We start from the raw sequence: 17,297 nt of genomic DNA, 5'->3' as shown, positions 1-17,297 counted from the left end.
TTATGTATTTAAAAACAAGTCATTCCATATCTGTAATGTCAAGTTCATTGAAGTCCACTGTTTAAAAACCAATGCTAAATGTTCAAAGAGATTTAGACAAACACAAACTATTTAGTACAACTGGTTCATTTATTGAAAACTGCTCTAACATAACTTGTTATGAGATTGTCACAGAGTAAGAAGGCATCAGAAATGCAACACTGAACAGTCCACGGCTGCATTATCCCTTCCAATTCCCCACCAGCAATTAGGAAGACCCTAAGGCTGTGTGGCTGATACAGTACAAAGGCTCACTACATAATCTAAAAGAGGATTGCAGTACAATATCGTGCTCAAGTCTTAATACATTCAGCTGCTCAAGTGTAAACAAGCTTCAGGGGGATCAGAAATTGCCAGAGATTGCTTAAATCAACTCAGAATTTAATTTGACATAATTCTTTATTATTTTTGTTGTGTGTTTTGTTAAAGATGTTTCCATCCTACATAAAGGCTGAAAGACATGCAGTTGTGGCTGCAATCAAAATACTTACTTAGTGAAAGTGATAAGGTATTCTGGGTAAGCTTGAATGTCATTAAAAATTATGAACATGGAAGGGTGGCTCACATTATCAGTTGAACTATCATACAGATCTACAGAGTTGCTAACATTTTTTTGTGCTGGAGTAATTGATCCTTTTATCCCCAGAGAATATTCTCCAACAAGGACTCGGGCCAAGTACATGTATTTCTTCCCATTCACATCTGGTCTAGAGTACAAGTCGTGGGCAGAATAGTTGGCATTAACAGCAAAGTACGTTCCGTTTCCGAAGTTTGCAGCTGTAGTCAGAAAAGCAAAGGTTTGTGAGTGTTTCAGTAGCAGCAACTCCTTATCTGCCACCTTCTGAGCCTGTGAATCTATGGACAACTCTGCTTTTTATTTGCAGTAGGGAGATACAACAAAATAAATTATTTTGCATACAAGGTAGGGCTATACATGGCATGGCAAATCAGTCCCAGCCCTATAGAGGAAAACAAGAGTTGTTTTGAAAGTTACATTACCGTGCATTCCAGCATAGCTCCGGTTAAATCCTTTTTTGTTAATAAGGGTTAATGATTCCTGACTTGTCCCATGAAACAGAAGCCTCTCATTATTTCTGTTGCCATTTTTTTTATCTATTTCACACTTTTTTATTTGGTAGTTTTTCCATAAATATTGGTTCTGTATCCTTTCAATCTGTGAAGTTTGAAAGTAAGACAGAAAGAAAGTGGGTAGGTTGCTGCCATGAAAAAAATTAGCCTATCAGTCATTCAATCTGCTTCCAAGATTCCCCTCTTAGCTCAAATACACATATATCAGTTGATGAAAAAAGTTAGTCATCTTCCAAACTTTCCAAATCCTTCCAAACTTTGGCATGGCAGATAGCAGAACCCAGCCCAAATCATGAGACAAACACTTTCTGGGAAACAATACAGGAGCTTTTCACAGGTTTCCAGGCCGTAGATGCCTGCTGGGTCTGCACAGCACACATGGCTTATGTGGGCAAAACATGTGCTCTGCTACAGCAAAAACCATTCCAAGGAAGAGCACTCTCCCCTGGAGCTGAAGGAGTGACTGCTTAAGAGCTGCTCCAAATACCTCAACTGCAACATTAAACTGATTGAAGCTGAATAAAGTTAATGACAGCCAGAAAGACTTGTCCCAACTTTAGAAATCCATGGGGAATTTCTTTTTGTGTTATCAGTATCCTTCATCACTCATCATTAAGTTAGTTATGCTCAGAAATGATGACTTGCTTTTACCTTTTCAATTCTGAATGACTGACAGGTCTGCAGAAACCTTTCTTGCACATCTTTATACTCTCTTGAGTCTGCTTTTAGTTCCACTATTTTGAGTTGCTCATTTTCCATAGGGTCCCACGTTGGAGGGAGCACTATTGACTTTTGATCTGCAGAAGAAACACCATCAATCATTTTCACCCAAATCCCCTGCCTAAAATTAAACATGACCTGCTACAAATCCTTCTAGAAGTCTACACATCTTGCTTATGGATGACTCAGAAAGAAAGATCTCCTTGTATTGTAAAGGAGCAGCAGTAAATGGAAGAGGGTATGGCTCAAGAACAGAAGTGAGCTGAGATCTAGCATGACAATGGCTACATTAGAACATTATTGCCAGTAAGCCTGCTAAGAACATCAGAACACATTACTCTCTTTTCAAAATATTTTAAATAGTTTCTAAGTTCTTTTATTTCCGAGTTTGGCTCCTTTCTACATTCTCCAAAAACGCACCTGCACAAAGCTTCTAACATGTATTTTAAATATTCTCATCATTCCCTTTTCTTTTCTCTTACTGGATGCAACCAGGTTGTTTCATGGGAACATCAGTCTGTCAAGATGCTTTTCCTTACCTTCAGATTTGTCAATACGTATAATGGGTATCTGTCCTCCTTGGTCATCCACAGCAGTCTTGCGTTCCATATCCACTGTGTATATTCGCTCACCAATGATGACTTCAACAGTTTTCTGCTTTGCCTTGTAAGCATTTTCCAACTCCACATTTGTGAGACTGTTGAAGGGTACATAGGAATCCTTTTCACTGTATTTCCATTCAACTGAATTTTGTAGAAGTTTTGCCTGGGCCTCTTTAGCAGCTTTTATCTTGCGGATCATTTTATGAACAGCTGAAGAAGCCTGGCAGACATCTTTTGCAACCCCTGTAATTTCAATAGAGGTACTCTTCAAATTAAGATAAATTTTTAATTTATTTTCTAGGTCATCCAGTTCTTCAACCTCTTCGTCATCGAAATGAGAGATAGTCTCGTCTACAATTTCTGTATGAGATTGTTCGTTTGAAATTGCCCTTCTCAGCCACTTTTCAGCTTCTTCCACTTCTTTTTTATTTTCACCACAAATCTGCACAACAGCCAGATCCATTTTCTTTTCCGAAACCACTTTGGTTTTTCCCTTTGGGGAATGTTTCTCAGAGCTCCAGAGTGCTACATTGAAATACATAAATATTGTCATTAATATTAATCTCTTTTAGCTGGTGCTAAACAGATTGATCTATAACCTGTATTTAAGTGACATCTACTTACATTTACCCATGTGATATGCCTTGGAAACAAACGATTTGATTCGTGTTGCAGTAGACTGTTCTCTTTTCTGCATGCTTGCTTGGAACACACTCATCAGATGTGGCTGAAAGATGACAACTTTAATAGTTTTCACAGACGTGGAAGGATTCCTTTTTGCAAAGTCAGTTACTGCATCTATCATGTTGCCAGCCACCTCAGCTGGATTGCGGCGTGCCTCTCCTGAAAAAAGTTGCAGAGAGTTTGCTCTAGAAAGTGTTAATAACTGTTACAGATGATTAAAACATCTTTAAAAGAAGAGCTATGAACACACCCACACAATCACCTGGATCATAAACAGGTTGAGAATAACGTCAGGTTGGCAATCAAGAAAGGTTTCTACTTATCAGGAAAAGAAAGTTGTGGACCACTTCTCTAGTAAGGGAAAAATGGGAGTTTCCTTTTGTTGGCTTGGCAACCAATCAGGATATGATGTAGATGATATGGCTTGGGTAACTAACAGGCAATAGGCCTGCTGCTCAGTGACCCAGTAGTCAAAATGCAAGCCTAGCTTTATTCATGCATGAGGTTCCCACGTGCATGGGCTGCAGTTCTGGATTCTCAAGAACAAGAGAAGAAGAAAAAGGGCCAGCCTGGGCTTTTTGACATTTGTATCAATCCTGCTTGTGCAGCTGCTGGCCAGAGTTCCATCACCTACTGATTTCAGCAATGGAGAAGCAGGTCCCTGGCTACTCTCTGATGAGCTGCCCACACATACCAGGCTGCAGGTTCTTCAGCAAGCACAGACATGCCTTTGAATCCCTGTTAGCAAGGAAGTGCTGGCTTTAGAAGACTCATGCTCTTGATGTACTAGATCTCTGTAAGGAGTGAAGATTTCTAGCTTTCATAAGACTCCTAATAGCATTTTAAAGACTGCATATTTCCAAACATATCTTCACCAAATAATAACCTCTCCAGATAAATCAAACTCATCCCTTGAGCCCTGAGATCAGCAGAAACACGTGCACTGAACCCTTTTCAGAAAAGGGAGACACAGACCTGTTCCAATTGCTGGGAAGATGACAGAGGTGTACTGCTGCAGCTCACACTCCTGGAGCACCTGGGAAACCAGGGACTTGATATCATTTTGGTAAACAAAATGCATTATGTTTTTGCATGGCAGGTTTCCTGCCTGGGTGATGATATAGTTCTTGCCAGTTTTCTGGGCTGAAACATAAGTAAGAAAAAATAATCAACAATTATCCCCAATATAGATGTGTACTAGTCCTCATTAGGAAATAAGAAACGTTGAGAAATTTGCCCCAGGATAAGCTTTTGTCTCCTTCCATAAAATGAGCAACCCCTTCACTCAATTTTCTCTTCCAAGGCACAAGAGCTCAGTTTATTTTTGTAAAATATTTGCCTCCTTTGGCAAATAAATTTATTATGTGCCTTTGTTTGTCAGGTTTGCTCAGTAAACTTGAAGAACTTCATGCAGACTGGCAGTCTGTCTACACACACACACAAATATGCCATCCACCTGCAGGCACCTAGCCCTCTTGGCCTATGCAAGAACAGCTTGTTTACCTCAGATCTCTTCCACATAGTTCTCTTCCTTTGGTTGATCTTCCCAGCTGATCTCCACACCTGCATATTTCCCACTTCCCTTATTTTCTGGTGATTTAAACCACATACTCCTCCATCTTTACTCTTTCATTAGAGTTGCTGTCCAACAGCTGTATTTGGCCCACAAATGGTTTTTCTATTAACATTTTTGCCAGCATCACCCCTTGCTCCTCACTCTGTTTGATGCTGACTGTTTTTATCAAGGAAATCTTTATTAGAATAAGAGGATAACAATAATAATAGATTTGGATCTTTATGTATGCTCAGAAGCTGTCTCTTCCTGAAGATTTTTCCTTTTCTTCCCTCATTAGATGTTTCACAAATACCACATAAACGGATTAAAAACTAGTTGCTGTAACACAGTGTGTAATACAGATGGAACTACAGCAGTCAGTACTAAGAAAATATTCCAAGAGATTCCCTGCCATGCATTAAGACCTTTGGAAAGGTCAGAAATGTTGTACCATACCTAGTACACCACATTCATCTTCAACTGCTTTTCCAGCACCATTCAGAATTGCTCTGGAGACACCTTAAATGAGAAAAGCAACATGGATCCACTGTTACTGCTGTTAAAGTCCCATCTGAGGCAGAACTGTATGCCTCATCACAACTAAAAATGCCTCATTTCTGATAACATTACAGATGATAAATTTAAAACAGTGTAGCCAAAATTTTAGCCTTATATGCTTTTCAATTCAAATTGATGTTTTGAGTACCTAACAAGTTTCACTAAGGTCAAAACCTCACTAACATTTCTCTCCTCCTTTAGTCTGAGAGGTGTTCTATGAAAAGATTTTTAGTTTCCCTTTCTGCAAGGGAGTCTTCAACATGCTGTCCAGTAACACAGATAAACAAGTGGAAAAAAGTTCAGACATTCCCTAATTGAACTTTTGTACCCTAAGAAGCAAAACAGAAACAACACTGTGAAGCAAATAAAAGCCTATAAAGCATTGAAGAGAAATACTTGCTCCTCTTCCTTCCCAGCCCTTCCAAGCACATATACTTTTTTCACACATAGTATCAATTAAAATACCTGTTTTGAGGCTGAAGGTTTGGTTTGTTATGTTTACAATGGCATCTCCCACCTCCTTGGTAATATCACCTTCTGCCACCTGGAACACCACGGAGCCAATTGTCATTTCAGGCACACTGTGTGCTGAGCTTGAAGGGATAGCAGAAAAAGCTGCAGGGAAAGAAATACAGATCCTGAGCAGAAAGGAGTGATTGGGTACAATGCCTACAGAGACCACAGTTTGGCTACAGACTCAGCCTGTGGAAAGGATTGCCTGCCATGCTACTGAAAATCATTCCTTCTCACAGGAGTCTGTACTCAACCTGCACTCATTCCCATCATTTCTGTCATGGCAGGACAGCAGGGAAAATGTGTATTGCAGCACACCTGTTATGCAGACACTACTTAGTGACGTTTTACCATTGCAAAACTCCAATGCAAGAGAGCAGCAAACTTTCCAAGTCTCACTCCCTTTTTCCTGTGTCTCACAGAGTTTCCAGGCAGGTTTTCTACTTCTTGAAAAGGTGGAACTTTTTACCCACGTGTTATTTGTAAAATCATAATTAAGATTTCAACGTGTAACTCATTTTTCTACAGGCTGCAGTTCCATTAAGATGGATAATACCAAAGACATTTCAGTTTGGTTTTGCTATTCATCTGAACACGTAAAAGATTTGAGAGTATTTCAAAAAGACCACTTCAACATGCATACTCAGGATCTCACCTGCCTTCCCAGGACAGAGGAAGACACTGCCTTGTTCACAGTTTAATCTACAGCTGCAGCAATAAAAGAAAAAGCACTGCTTGTGCCCTTGACACCTTACAGCTTCTGCTGTTCCAATTTTGAGGGGCGCTATCCAGATACAGAATCACAGAAACACTTTTCTTCTTATCATCTCTAATACTATTGCAGACGTAACAGACACTCAGCCTGAAAATATGGCTTTCACAGCAGCCACTCACACTTTGGGAATGACATGCTCACCAAGCAAGTACCTAAATATCCATAATGAATGCATTCCCTGGAATACTTGAAAAAAAACAATTAAAAAAAAAAAAGTAGGCACACAGCTTTGTGATTAACCTTACCTGGGCTTTGGCTCGTGTCATTTGGAGAAGGCTTCTGCCCTTTAACAGCTACAGACCTGCTTTCAAGTTCATCTGAAAATTCCTAGAGAATGAAATTACAATCAACCCCTGTAGAAGTCTTCACACAGTAAAAATAAAGGTCTGAAAAGCAAAGCTAAAAAGCATTTAGAAAGAACTAAATTGAAATTACTTCACATCATCTGCCACAATGCTGATGGCAAGTCCTGACAGATGTTGTTCTCAGAGAGCAAGGCTGTTCAGTGTGAGCATCACAAAATCACAAATAACTGAGCCAAACCCTAGTTACCATTCCACAGGGACACAGCAGCAGAAGGCATCCTTACAGTGAGTGAGTTGTTTTCATTAGCTCAGCTCTCACAGGGAATGCCACCCTTCTCTAGGCACAATCTCTCAGGCTTTGACACAGTAGCCTTCAAGTTTAGCCTTTCCAAATGTATTGAAAGCTCTAGCACAAAGTACAGAAGGAAACAGATGTAGAAACACTTATCAGGACATCAATTCACAGTGTGAGTGCTCTCTTTCGGTGTGAAATGAGTAACTTGAGTGTGGCTAGAGAAAATTTATGCTAAGGGGACACTGAAGAGAGGGGGTGCAGGATACTTTTATGTTTCTACTGGAGAAGTTTACCAGCACAGCAATCCTAGCACAACGATTCCTCCTAAGCACACCTGTTTGCCAAGGGTGCAGGCACTGAAGCAGTAGTTACAGCAAATTTGTCTGACCTATAGGCTGATGAATTAGGTGAGTTCATGAGATAAAGAGTAATCACATTTTTGTACGTATTATTCTCAGGAAACAGAAAAAGATAGAAAGGGAGCAGGACTGTACTCGATATGTGGGTGACCATGGGAGGTAGAACCAAAAAGACAGCTTTCAGTACAGATGATCTAGAGACTGTCACCAAACTTTTTCCTTAGTGTAAGAACAAGCACCTTGCAGATTCTTTGAACAGCATCAGATAGCCAAGTATCATAAGACAGACTCACATACACCATAATATAATAGAGAAAGGAAACCACAGTAACTCACCTGAATATTAGCTGTGTCTTTTGTGTGCAACAGGAAGCGAACTTCTTCAAGAGAATTCACTCTGTTTTCACTACTGAATTCAAACACTTTGTCAAACAATAATTTAGCAACAACAGATCTTGGGAATTCTAAATTCCCTGTCCCAATTGCTGGAAAAGTAATTGATTTCAAAGACAGTTCTTCAGCAATCTCCAGGCATTTTGTGATTATGTCACCCAAGACCTGTAAAGCACAATTATTTTTTCAGTTACTGGAGGTAATTTTTTCCCAGTATGTGTAATGTAAGACCTTCCATTTCAGCTATCTCTTCATATTAAAATACAATTAATTCCATACACAAGGAATTCACAAGGAATTTATTAGTCAATAAGGGATCAGCCCACAGTTAAAAAAGAGTGTGTCAAACTCTCTCATCTTCTATGACCCTGTCTCTCATTTCAGAGGAAAAGTGGCATTAAACACACTATAAATCCCAGAAAAATTCAGACAAATAAAGACCCTTTTACCTTTGCAGGTGTGTTTTTCTGGGACCACACAGGTACCACAGCATGAAGCACAACACTGCAAGCCAGATTGTAACCTTTAGTTTTCAACACAGATCCTTCCTCAGGTATTCTTCCTCCACCTTCTTTGCTCAAGCCTGTCTGAAGCATGGGCCCTGCCTTGCTCAGCAGAGCTTTACCAAGTGGCCCTTTGTCAAGCTGGAGATCTTTGCCAACACTGACGACAACAACGGATGTCTGAAAAACACACAAGCAAAAACTCTAGCTTGTCAATATCAAATTTAAATTTTGCGTTGGATAATCAAATACAGCCTGCCTGATGTTCTACAAGGTAAATTTTTGGGACAGCAATCAGAGAGAACAAAGTTTTGGAATAAACCAGAAATTATGTTCAATACTAATATCATGAGCCTGCCCGAAGAAAGACAAAACTGAGCTAACAACGAAATTAAATTCAGCCTAATGGGAGTGAGAACTCTGCATTCCTTGTTTATTCACTCTGCCTCCATTTGAAAAACATTTTTGCAAGTTTGTTCTCAAAGAGAGGCTCACAGACCAAAATCTGAGTTCAGTGAGGTAGGCAGGGCTTCCCATGTATGGCTGGTTTAGGGGGACACAAAGACACTGAGGACAAACAAGATTTGGGGTAATCTAAGGAGAAAGAAGTGAGAAAAGCAGTAACTTATGAATGAGAGAAGTACAAAGGGCACTAAACATTTTGTCAAACCCTTTATTTAGCTCCTCAGGAAGAGCCCCATACATATTTTAACATATATTCTGCCCTGGCCAACTGGAGGAGCTGCATGCACAAGCTGTGGGAGGCATCCACTCCTCAGAGGTTTTGCAGAAGGGTCCGGGATGAAGCTGCTTCCAGTACTGGCAATCCCAGTAAAGAATCTATCAGCCAGCTAACAGAAATTCAGTGCAGAAGGCAACCAGAAATCAATGATCAAAATCACTGGTTCTCCACAGGAAGTGCAATACCAGCTGCATGACTACGAATGACATTGGTTTTGTGTTTGTTAGCTTTAAAAAAAGACACAAAAGAACCCACTTTTTATTTCAAAAGGAGGTAATTTGGAACACTTACTGCAGCATCTTCAATGCTTCCTGTTTGCAGGACGATGTGAAGGCCTTCCTGAGTTGTTATGAATGGGAAGTTATTCATACGTTTCATACGCTTGAAAGTTCTCTGCCTGGGTTGAGGAACTGAAGTGACATGATGCAGTGGCCTGTAGGAAGCTGAAGACTCTGAAAACACTTCTCCAAATGCCTTGCTGAAAGCCTGAATGCTATCCTGTGCAAAACCCACAAGATGAACCTCCTTCAAGCTCCTGTTCCCCTTGGACTCTTCCAAGGTCTCCTTGATGGAGGATACAATGGAATAAGTACACAGTTCCATCGGGAAGCCAAAAATCCCTCCACTTATAGCAGGCAGAGCTATGGAACTATGCTTGTGCCTTTCAGCTAGTTGTAGACATTTTTTCACTGTCTTCCTCAACAGGTTCACACAGATTTCTGGTCTGTTGCTGCTCCACCTGGGCCCGACAGCGTGGATGACGTTCTTGCAGGGCAGTTTCCCGGCGCGCGTCATCACGGCGTCACCAGGCTGCAAATTCCCCAGCATCCCCACCACCTCATCACACTCCTCCTGCAGGGCTGGCCCAGCTGCTCTTGACAGCGCCTCAGCCAGGCCACCAATGTGTTTTAGGTCTTCATTAGATGCATTCACCACAACATCAACAGGATGAGAGCACAAGTCAGCTTCATAAAGCGCTATTACAGTTTCACCCATGGTCACCTGCATATGGAGCTTGCCTCTGTTACTGTGTTCTTCTGGCTGCTCTTCCAGTAGGACTAAACACTTGTACATTTCTTTTATATTGAGGGCCAAAAGGTGTGCTTGCTCTTTTATATACGCCTTGGCTCCTGGCAAGTCAATCACCACGCGCTTAAAATGCAAGCCAGACAGAATTTGCTCAACTAAGCTGACTCCCTCCAACACTTTTGTCTTTGGCCCACTCAACAATACAACTTCACAGTTCTTCTGAGTGCTAAAGTCAACTTTCACACCCTTTTTTGGTAGGGCAGCCCAATCATTGACCTTCTCTTTCTTAAAAAACTTTATGAGTGCCATCGGCTTCCCTTCAATGACCTTTTGCACCTGTGTGTTTTCATCTATAAAGCTGGAAAGTTCTTTAAAGGCTTTTGCTACAGCTTCAGAAAGACCAGCAATCATGATCTGACTCTCTGCCTGAGTGACTGCTACAGCTCCATTAGAGCAGTTTTCCTCGACTAGCATCTGCCATTCCTCCTTCTGAAGGACCGACTCATCCCCCAAAGTAATACTTTTGTGGTCCAGTTCTTTCTTTATTTTTTCCTCTGCTTTTAGGAGATCTTCAGGAGCATTCCCTTTCAGGATGATCTCTCCCACACCAAGCTCATAAAAGACATTAATTTGTTTTGATATAAACAGGCTCTGTGACAGAGTTTCACTATCAATATGCTCTAAAAACTGAAAAATAGAAGGGTGGACATTAATTGCTTTCTTTGCCATTTTGTATACATGATCAAGTATTTCTCCTTTTACTTTGTAAACTTCCTCAGGCACTCCAGACAGGCTGATGCTCTTCTCCAAATTATCATAAGTAATTTGCAGGTTTGGGAATTCTTTATGAAATTTTTCTTCCAGACCAGTAATCTGTAAAATTCCATAGTCCCCTGGATTCACTGAATTGACTTTCAGTTCAGTTCTTGTCTTTTCTCTTTCAATTTCTCTGGTGGCCTTTTCGATCAGAAGCTTCAGTTCTTGTTCAACCTTCTTCACAACTTCTTTTTCACCTACTAGAACATGTAAATCCTTGGAAATATATGGGATCATCAGAACTTCATCATGGAGAAAGCTGTTCCTAATGGCTTCCCACACCTCTGTGTTTACTTGACATTTAATTGCTTCATACTTTGATATGGTGTGTGAAAATGCTGTAGAAACTTCCTTTTTCCATGCCTTGACCAATCTAGATACAGATCTCTTCCGCTCAGAAAAAATAGCTGAAGGATGCAAAGTAACTGTTGGATCTGTACAGAGGGGACCAGGCCACACTGGCACACAATTACACTTTGCCATTTCATGATCTATTGCCTTAATTAAGCTACTATTTCCTTGCAAATAAATCCAGATATAGGGATCCAGAGGCAATGTAATTGGATCTGGTTTCTTTATCTGTGGTCCTTCCTTTCCATATAGAGCCGTTTCCAGTGAGGTGTAGTAAGGATAGACAAAGATTGGTGTTTTGTTGAGTGAATGCTTCTTTGCCAGGATATTTGTTACATCTAAAACAAACAAACAACCCCCAAAGTTATTAATGTCAGCACTTAGGATCTTCTCTTTTATTCTGGGTTTTTTTTTTCATTGTTTGGGGGTTTTAAAACTGTATTTTCTATATAATAGTGTTTGTTATTTTTAAGAACGGTTTTCGATTAATTTCCTCCACTTCCCAAATAGAAATAATTCCAGATTTCTGAAGAATTATTCATTTTAAATGTCAGAAACTGAGTTGAAGAGACACAGTCAAGCACAACAGCATCCACCTCTGGGAGGAGGTGTGCATAATCTCTGCCCCCACTTCTCTTATATGCTGCACTTGAAGCTCCACAGTTGTCTGGGCGATTACTCAGCAGTTCAATCCACAGCTCCTCTGTTTTCCCAAAAGACCATCTCTTCAATTCTCCCCTTCACTGCAATGCCCCCAGCTTCTCCCTTGTCCTACACTTTTCACAGTCACTCGTCTTTCTGCCACTGACTGGACAACCCACAGCACCTGCTCTCCAGCCAAAAAGCTGCCCAAGGAGTTGTCCTGAGATGAGCCAGACTGGCACGTTGCCATGGGCAGCTGGTGCCCAAGATGGCAGATGGGGGGGAATCTCCTGTGCCCAGGGGGCTGTGCACTCCCCATAGAACTCAAACTGCAACCTGAACTCTGTAAGAATCAAGGCCTGGGTGAAATAAACTTTCTAGAAAATGAAAAAATTCTATGCCTTATGGCCAGCTGGTCCAAAACTGAAGCTTGCACTCCACTTAGCATGAGACCTCTGGGCAAAGCACCACGTCTGCCATTTTACAAGGGCAAAGGAGGTATTTCTCTAGAAAATTCCCATTTTGGTCTTTAAATGGGAGGTGCTCAAACAACAAGGGCTCTGCATTTCTGCAATACCTTTTTGGTCACCAAATGTAATGATAGCTGCATCTTCATCAGGCAGCAGTTGAACACCCACGGTCTGTGCACCGCCGTACTTCTCATTTTCAAAGTAGAGAGCAATGTAGTGACTGGAGGTGTTGGGTGGTATATTTTCAGCCCTAACAGTTTTTGTTTGCTCAAGGCACCATGCAGTAATGTTTTGTTCCCTTGCTCTCTGGTTTTGATTCAGCTTTTCAACAAATTCCTCTGCATCTAGAAAGAGAAAGGAGAAGAAAAAAGAAAAGATCAAACTTGGAGCTTGTTTTTCTGCCATGATGTTAGCAGACTATCACTGTGTACACTGATCAAAGCACTGAATTACAAAACCAGTCCAGAGCTGCCCACAAAGCTACCTCCTTCCACATATTCAGTATCTGTCACTCAGTATTCCCCCCATGGTTGATTACAATTGTTGACTACAATGACTGCAGCTGGAATTTCCCACTGGTTTTCCTACGACTGTCACTGGGTTCTTTAGCTCCAGCAGAAAGCAACACCAGGTTCATTTTTAGGCTATGGCTTTGTACACAACTAATAAGACACAAATTAAGAATTCAAATTCTCTCCATTTTATGACAAATACATTCTCATTTCAGCTATTTCTCCCCCTGTTATTCTCACAATAAAAGACAGTCAAATCACTTTTCCGTCTGCCAAGGAAAAACAATTAAGTTTCTTAAATATCCTTATTTCCTAAAGGCTACCCCAAAAATTTAGGACTGGAGCGTGACTTGAGAGACAAATCATTTCTAAGGCAGAAAAATCTACACCTTCTCTGAAGGACAGCTTTTGGCAAGGACAGCTTTTACCATTGTTCTGTTCTCAGACCAAGTACATCCTTTATTGCTTGTTTTAAGTTATAGTTTGGTTTTAGTCCTACCTGTTGTGTTTACTATCAAAACCAGAGCTAGCTCTCTTTCTGACTTGCACTGGCCTCTGTAGCTCACAGATAAAGGTTATGGCATTATTTAAGTGAAGTAAATCCTCCTTTAAAAGGACACAATATCAGATCAAATCTTAAAAATACAAAAGATAATACTTCTAGTTTAATCTCACTCACACACACGCATACAAACAGGTACCTAATAAAAAGAGCTTCAACTCTGACTCCTTCTTACCAGTATTTCCAGTGAAAGTAACTACAGCAGCACATAACTCAGGTATCATTTCCACACTGAAGTCACCATCCTCCTCTGACAAGCCACTGACATTCTCTACCAGCAAAATTAACATGCAATCTTTGATCGTGTCCTTCACATTTTCCAGCACAACTGCGGTGGGAAGCAGGGATCCTTCAGAGTTCTCCACTTGGCAAGACTCCTGAGAAGTTGCCACTTGCCATGGCTTCACAATCAGATCAATTTTACTCAAGTGATGCTTTCTTTGTAAAACTTCTTGGGCATCTGGTCCCACAGAAAAACAGAGATGTCACTGCAGAGTAGCATGTTAATCAATAGCAATAATATACCATTTCTTCTTGGAGCAATGCCCACAGAGAGATCCTGCACCAGCAAATTTTTAAAAGAGAGCTTAAGCAGTGTAACACCCATAACATACCTTGCTCTTCCTGAAAGGTGATAATCACTTGGTCATCCTTTTTGACAGAGGACTTAATGGGCCCCCCACCAGACCTCCTTTTACTCTCAAAGTACATTTCCAAAATCTCATGTTCTATTTCCTTCCCAAAGGCAGTGGTTACTACTACAGCAGAAGTCCTAGAGGTTGCTTTCTCTGCTTCCAATTTCTCACATGATTCTGAAATAAAAGATCAGACCCTAATGCCTTCGGCAAAAGTTCAAAAGAAAACCAAGCTTCCCACCCTCCAAGCTTTCACACCACTTTTTGTTCAGATCACACTCAGGGTCAGGGAAAAGAACAGGGTAAGAATCCCAAAGAAGTTAAGCAGATGACTAGCAGGAGCTGCTGCATCAACACATAGGGAGGAAATGCTTCGGTTCATCACCAGGCGAGGACAGCAGAAGTAAAAGATACAAAAGCTTCTTCACAAACATGCCATGAGGGGAAGCAGTGCTCTCCATTCACCGTTCAGACACAGCTGTGGGTCCCCTGGGTTTGATACTTGCTGGCTGCCACAGCTGCTCAGGAGTACCTGGGGTACACAGCTCCCGATGCTCTGGCACAGGGCTGCCCCGGCAAGGCTGGCAGCAGCTGGGAAGGTCTGGGTAGGGAGAGCCTCAGCCAGAGCAAAGGCCAGCATTCACTGCTGTCCCCAAAGGAAGTGACCTGTCTGAGGCACACAGTGAAGTGGGGGTTCTAAAGGGACTCACAGAAAGGGAAAAATACATTTATTTCTTTTAGCTCTGATCACAACTACTATACTACATTAGACAAACAACACAAGCCACGAAGGTGACCAGGGCACTGCTGCAGCAGAAAGGTCCAGCAAACCAAAGGAGCAAGAATACAACAGTCACCACCAGTGAGTGTGTCACTTACCTGTCTTCTCCTGCTGAGTACACACAGGGGTTTCCTTATTCTGACAGATGGGAAGAGACACCTGGGGTTCATTAACTAGAGATAAATGACAACAGTTTCTCAGTTGCTGGGTACTTCAAGAAGAAAACGGACACATTAATGTACACCTAGGAGCTAACACAGCTTGAATTTTCATTTGACACTGTGAGAATCACAGATTTCCACAGGTATCTCTATTTTTAAGCCAAAAGTTGAATTGGTTACAGAAAGATGCTGAGCTCAAGACGCTTTGGGCATAATGTCAGCACAGAGTTGTGCTGCACGAACCACCAGGAGCAGGTCCTGCCACACAGTACAGCACTTTCCTCACACAAAGAGCTGCACTGGACATAAGAAATGCTGAGGACTTCAGCCCTTGGGAGGAAAGCACCTTTGAAAACTGAGACCTCTGGAAGAGACGCTGTCAGGATGTGTTTGACCCAGCATAACCACGCAACTTCCTAGTTTAGAACAAGAGGAAAGGCAGGTGCATTAGAAAACAAAGGACAATGTTAAGATTCACCAGACTGCTTTTGCAGCCCGTGCCCTCAGCCCTCACCTGCACAATCACCCCACTATGCACAAGCAGGTACTCTGAAAGCAGAGCTCAGCGAGCTGTGTATTATCCCTGTGCATATGGATTACTTTTGTGTGTACTGGCAGTCACACACTGATTAACTGTGTATTGGCCACGCGTGTGTATTAGTCAGATGTGTATTGAGTAGCAGTGCGTGTACTGATTATGCAGTGTATGTGTATTAGCCGTGATAGCGTGGTCGGTCTGTCCGGTGCCTGGGATGTGGCTCGGGGACTGTAGCACCTCAGGAACTTCATCGTGTTTGGGACTCGGGAAGTGAAGGGGAGCGCCAGGGAGAAGAATCAAAGCGCTACAGCGCCGTTCGGCCGGCCCGGCCAAGCAGCGGCTCCGCCGCTTCCCCACGCCCGCTGCTCCGCAGGGCTCGCCGGGCCGGTGCCCCGCCAGCCCCGGAGCCCCCGCAGCCCCGGAGCCCCCGCAGCCCCTACCTGGCGCCTGGGTCCCGCCGGCCGGACCCGCCTCCTGCAAGGGCACGAGAGGAGAGCGGTCACCAGCGGTCCCCAGCGGCCACCCCGCCCGCCCGCAGCCGCGCCCGCCTCACCTGCGCGGGGTCGCCGTCCGCCGGCAGCGCGGTGACCTGCAGCGACAGCCGCTCTCCGGACCCCCACACCAACTCGTGGGCCGGCCGCCTCAGCACCCGCTCCCTCACTGCCAACAGAGCAGGCACCGGTCAGGGAGTGCCCCCGCCCGTCCGCCCGCGGGCATCGCCATCAGCCCCCCGGCCCCGGCCCGGCCCGGCCGCTCACCCTCGGGCCGGGCGAAGCAGACGAGGATGGTGCCGCTGTCGCTCCCGGTCCGCAGCTCGCACTCGCCGCCGCCCGAGCGCTTCTGGCTCTGGAAGTAGCAGAGCAGCTTCTTCCTGAGCGAGGGCGGCGGCTCGGCGGGGCCCCAGTCCCCCCGCACCAGCAGCGGGAAGGAGCACGGCCGCTGCCCGTCCATGGCTGCCCGGCCGCTCCTCTCCCGTCGCTTTCGCTTTCGATTCTCGGAACCCGAGACGCCTGGGGCTCCGCCCAGGGCCGGGAACCCGCCTCCGCCTGCGGGCCCATCGGGACGGCCGGGGGTCCCGGGCTCCGCCGCGCCTCCTCACGGGGCAGGACAGCCCTCACCGCCCCCGGCGCCTCCGCAGAGCCGCACAAGAACCAAGTGTCACACAGTGTTTTCAGCCCCTAAACTTACACTGCTTAACCACTGGCTAACACTCGCTCTCCCTCCCTTACCCTTTCAAATGAAGTCATGATGCAAAGTAAAATTACCACTTCCATCATTCTTTGCCAGAGATGCTTCCACAACCGTGGAAGGTTGCAATGGCTCTTTACTTCAGACCAACTTTTCAGCTAGCTGAGAAGTTTTCAACCAAGTGCTCAGGACTTTCTCTTGCAAAGGTTTGTTTTCAAACAAACTTTTTGGGCTGTGTATTTTACCCTTGTGGCCAAATATGGGACACTAAAATAGCAGATACATGAAGTTTTCGCCCCTCATTCCACTGAACAGTCATTTAAGAAATGGACACATAAATGTATCTAAAAATTATAAGCATCCAGCTAGGATGAAGCCTAAGTCTCATCAGATACTCTGCTGAATGACTCATGGGAATGCCTTTGTTTCTTGGTGGGCAACTTATTTCTCTGTTATTTCCTAATGCACTGTCCCAAGTGA

At 43.3% G+C, this 17,297-nt stretch overlaps 1 protein-coding gene across 1 annotated transcript; it reads right to left on the bottom strand.

Moving 5' to 3' along the window:
* Positions 1-110: 110 nt before the first annotated feature.
* LOC134421153 (protein mono-ADP-ribosyltransferase PARP14-like) lies at positions 111-16,580 on the bottom strand. Its single transcript, XM_063161670.1, has 19 exons — positions 16,388-16,580; positions 16,183-16,289; positions 16,070-16,103; positions 15,029-15,103; positions 14,129-14,326; positions 13,690-13,974; positions 12,548-12,784; positions 9,424-11,666; positions 8,337-8,570; positions 7,831-8,052; positions 6,781-6,862; positions 5,713-5,862; positions 5,146-5,208; positions 4,110-4,277; positions 3,075-3,293; positions 2,388-2,975; positions 1,780-1,925; positions 1,039-1,213; positions 111-816 (listed from the first exon to the last, which is right to left on the bottom strand). Exons 1-19 carry the CDS (start codon positions 16,578-16,580, stop codon positions 527-529), a joined length of 5,709 nt encoding a protein of 1,902 aa, XP_063017740.1. The 3' UTR covers positions 111-526.
* Positions 16,581-17,297: the final 717 nt, after the last annotated feature.

The sequence above is a fragment of the Melospiza melodia genome, chromosome 8 (genome assembly GCF_035770615.1).
Source record: "Melospiza melodia melodia isolate bMelMel2 chromosome 8, bMelMel2.pri, whole genome shotgun sequence".
Taxonomy (NCBI): Eukaryota; Metazoa; Chordata; class Aves; order Passeriformes; family Passerellidae; genus Melospiza; species Melospiza melodia.
The sequence above is the reverse complement of the archived record's forward strand: the minus strand, read 5'-3'. Positions and strand labels throughout refer to the sequence as shown.

Coding starts and splice junctions, on each gene's coding strand:
- LOC134421153 (XM_063161670.1), bottom strand. CDS start 16,580: ATGGACGGGCAGCGGCCGTGCTCCTTCCCGCTGCTGGTGCGGGGGGAC. Junction 16,104..16,182: donor CGGACGGCGACCCCGCGCAG/GTGAGGCGGGCG, acceptor GTGCCCTTGCAG/GAGGCGGGTCCGGCCGGCGG. Junction 14,327..15,028: donor TACTCAGCAGGAGAAGACAG/GTAAGTGACACA, acceptor CTTTTATTTCAG/AATCATGTGAGAAATTGGAA.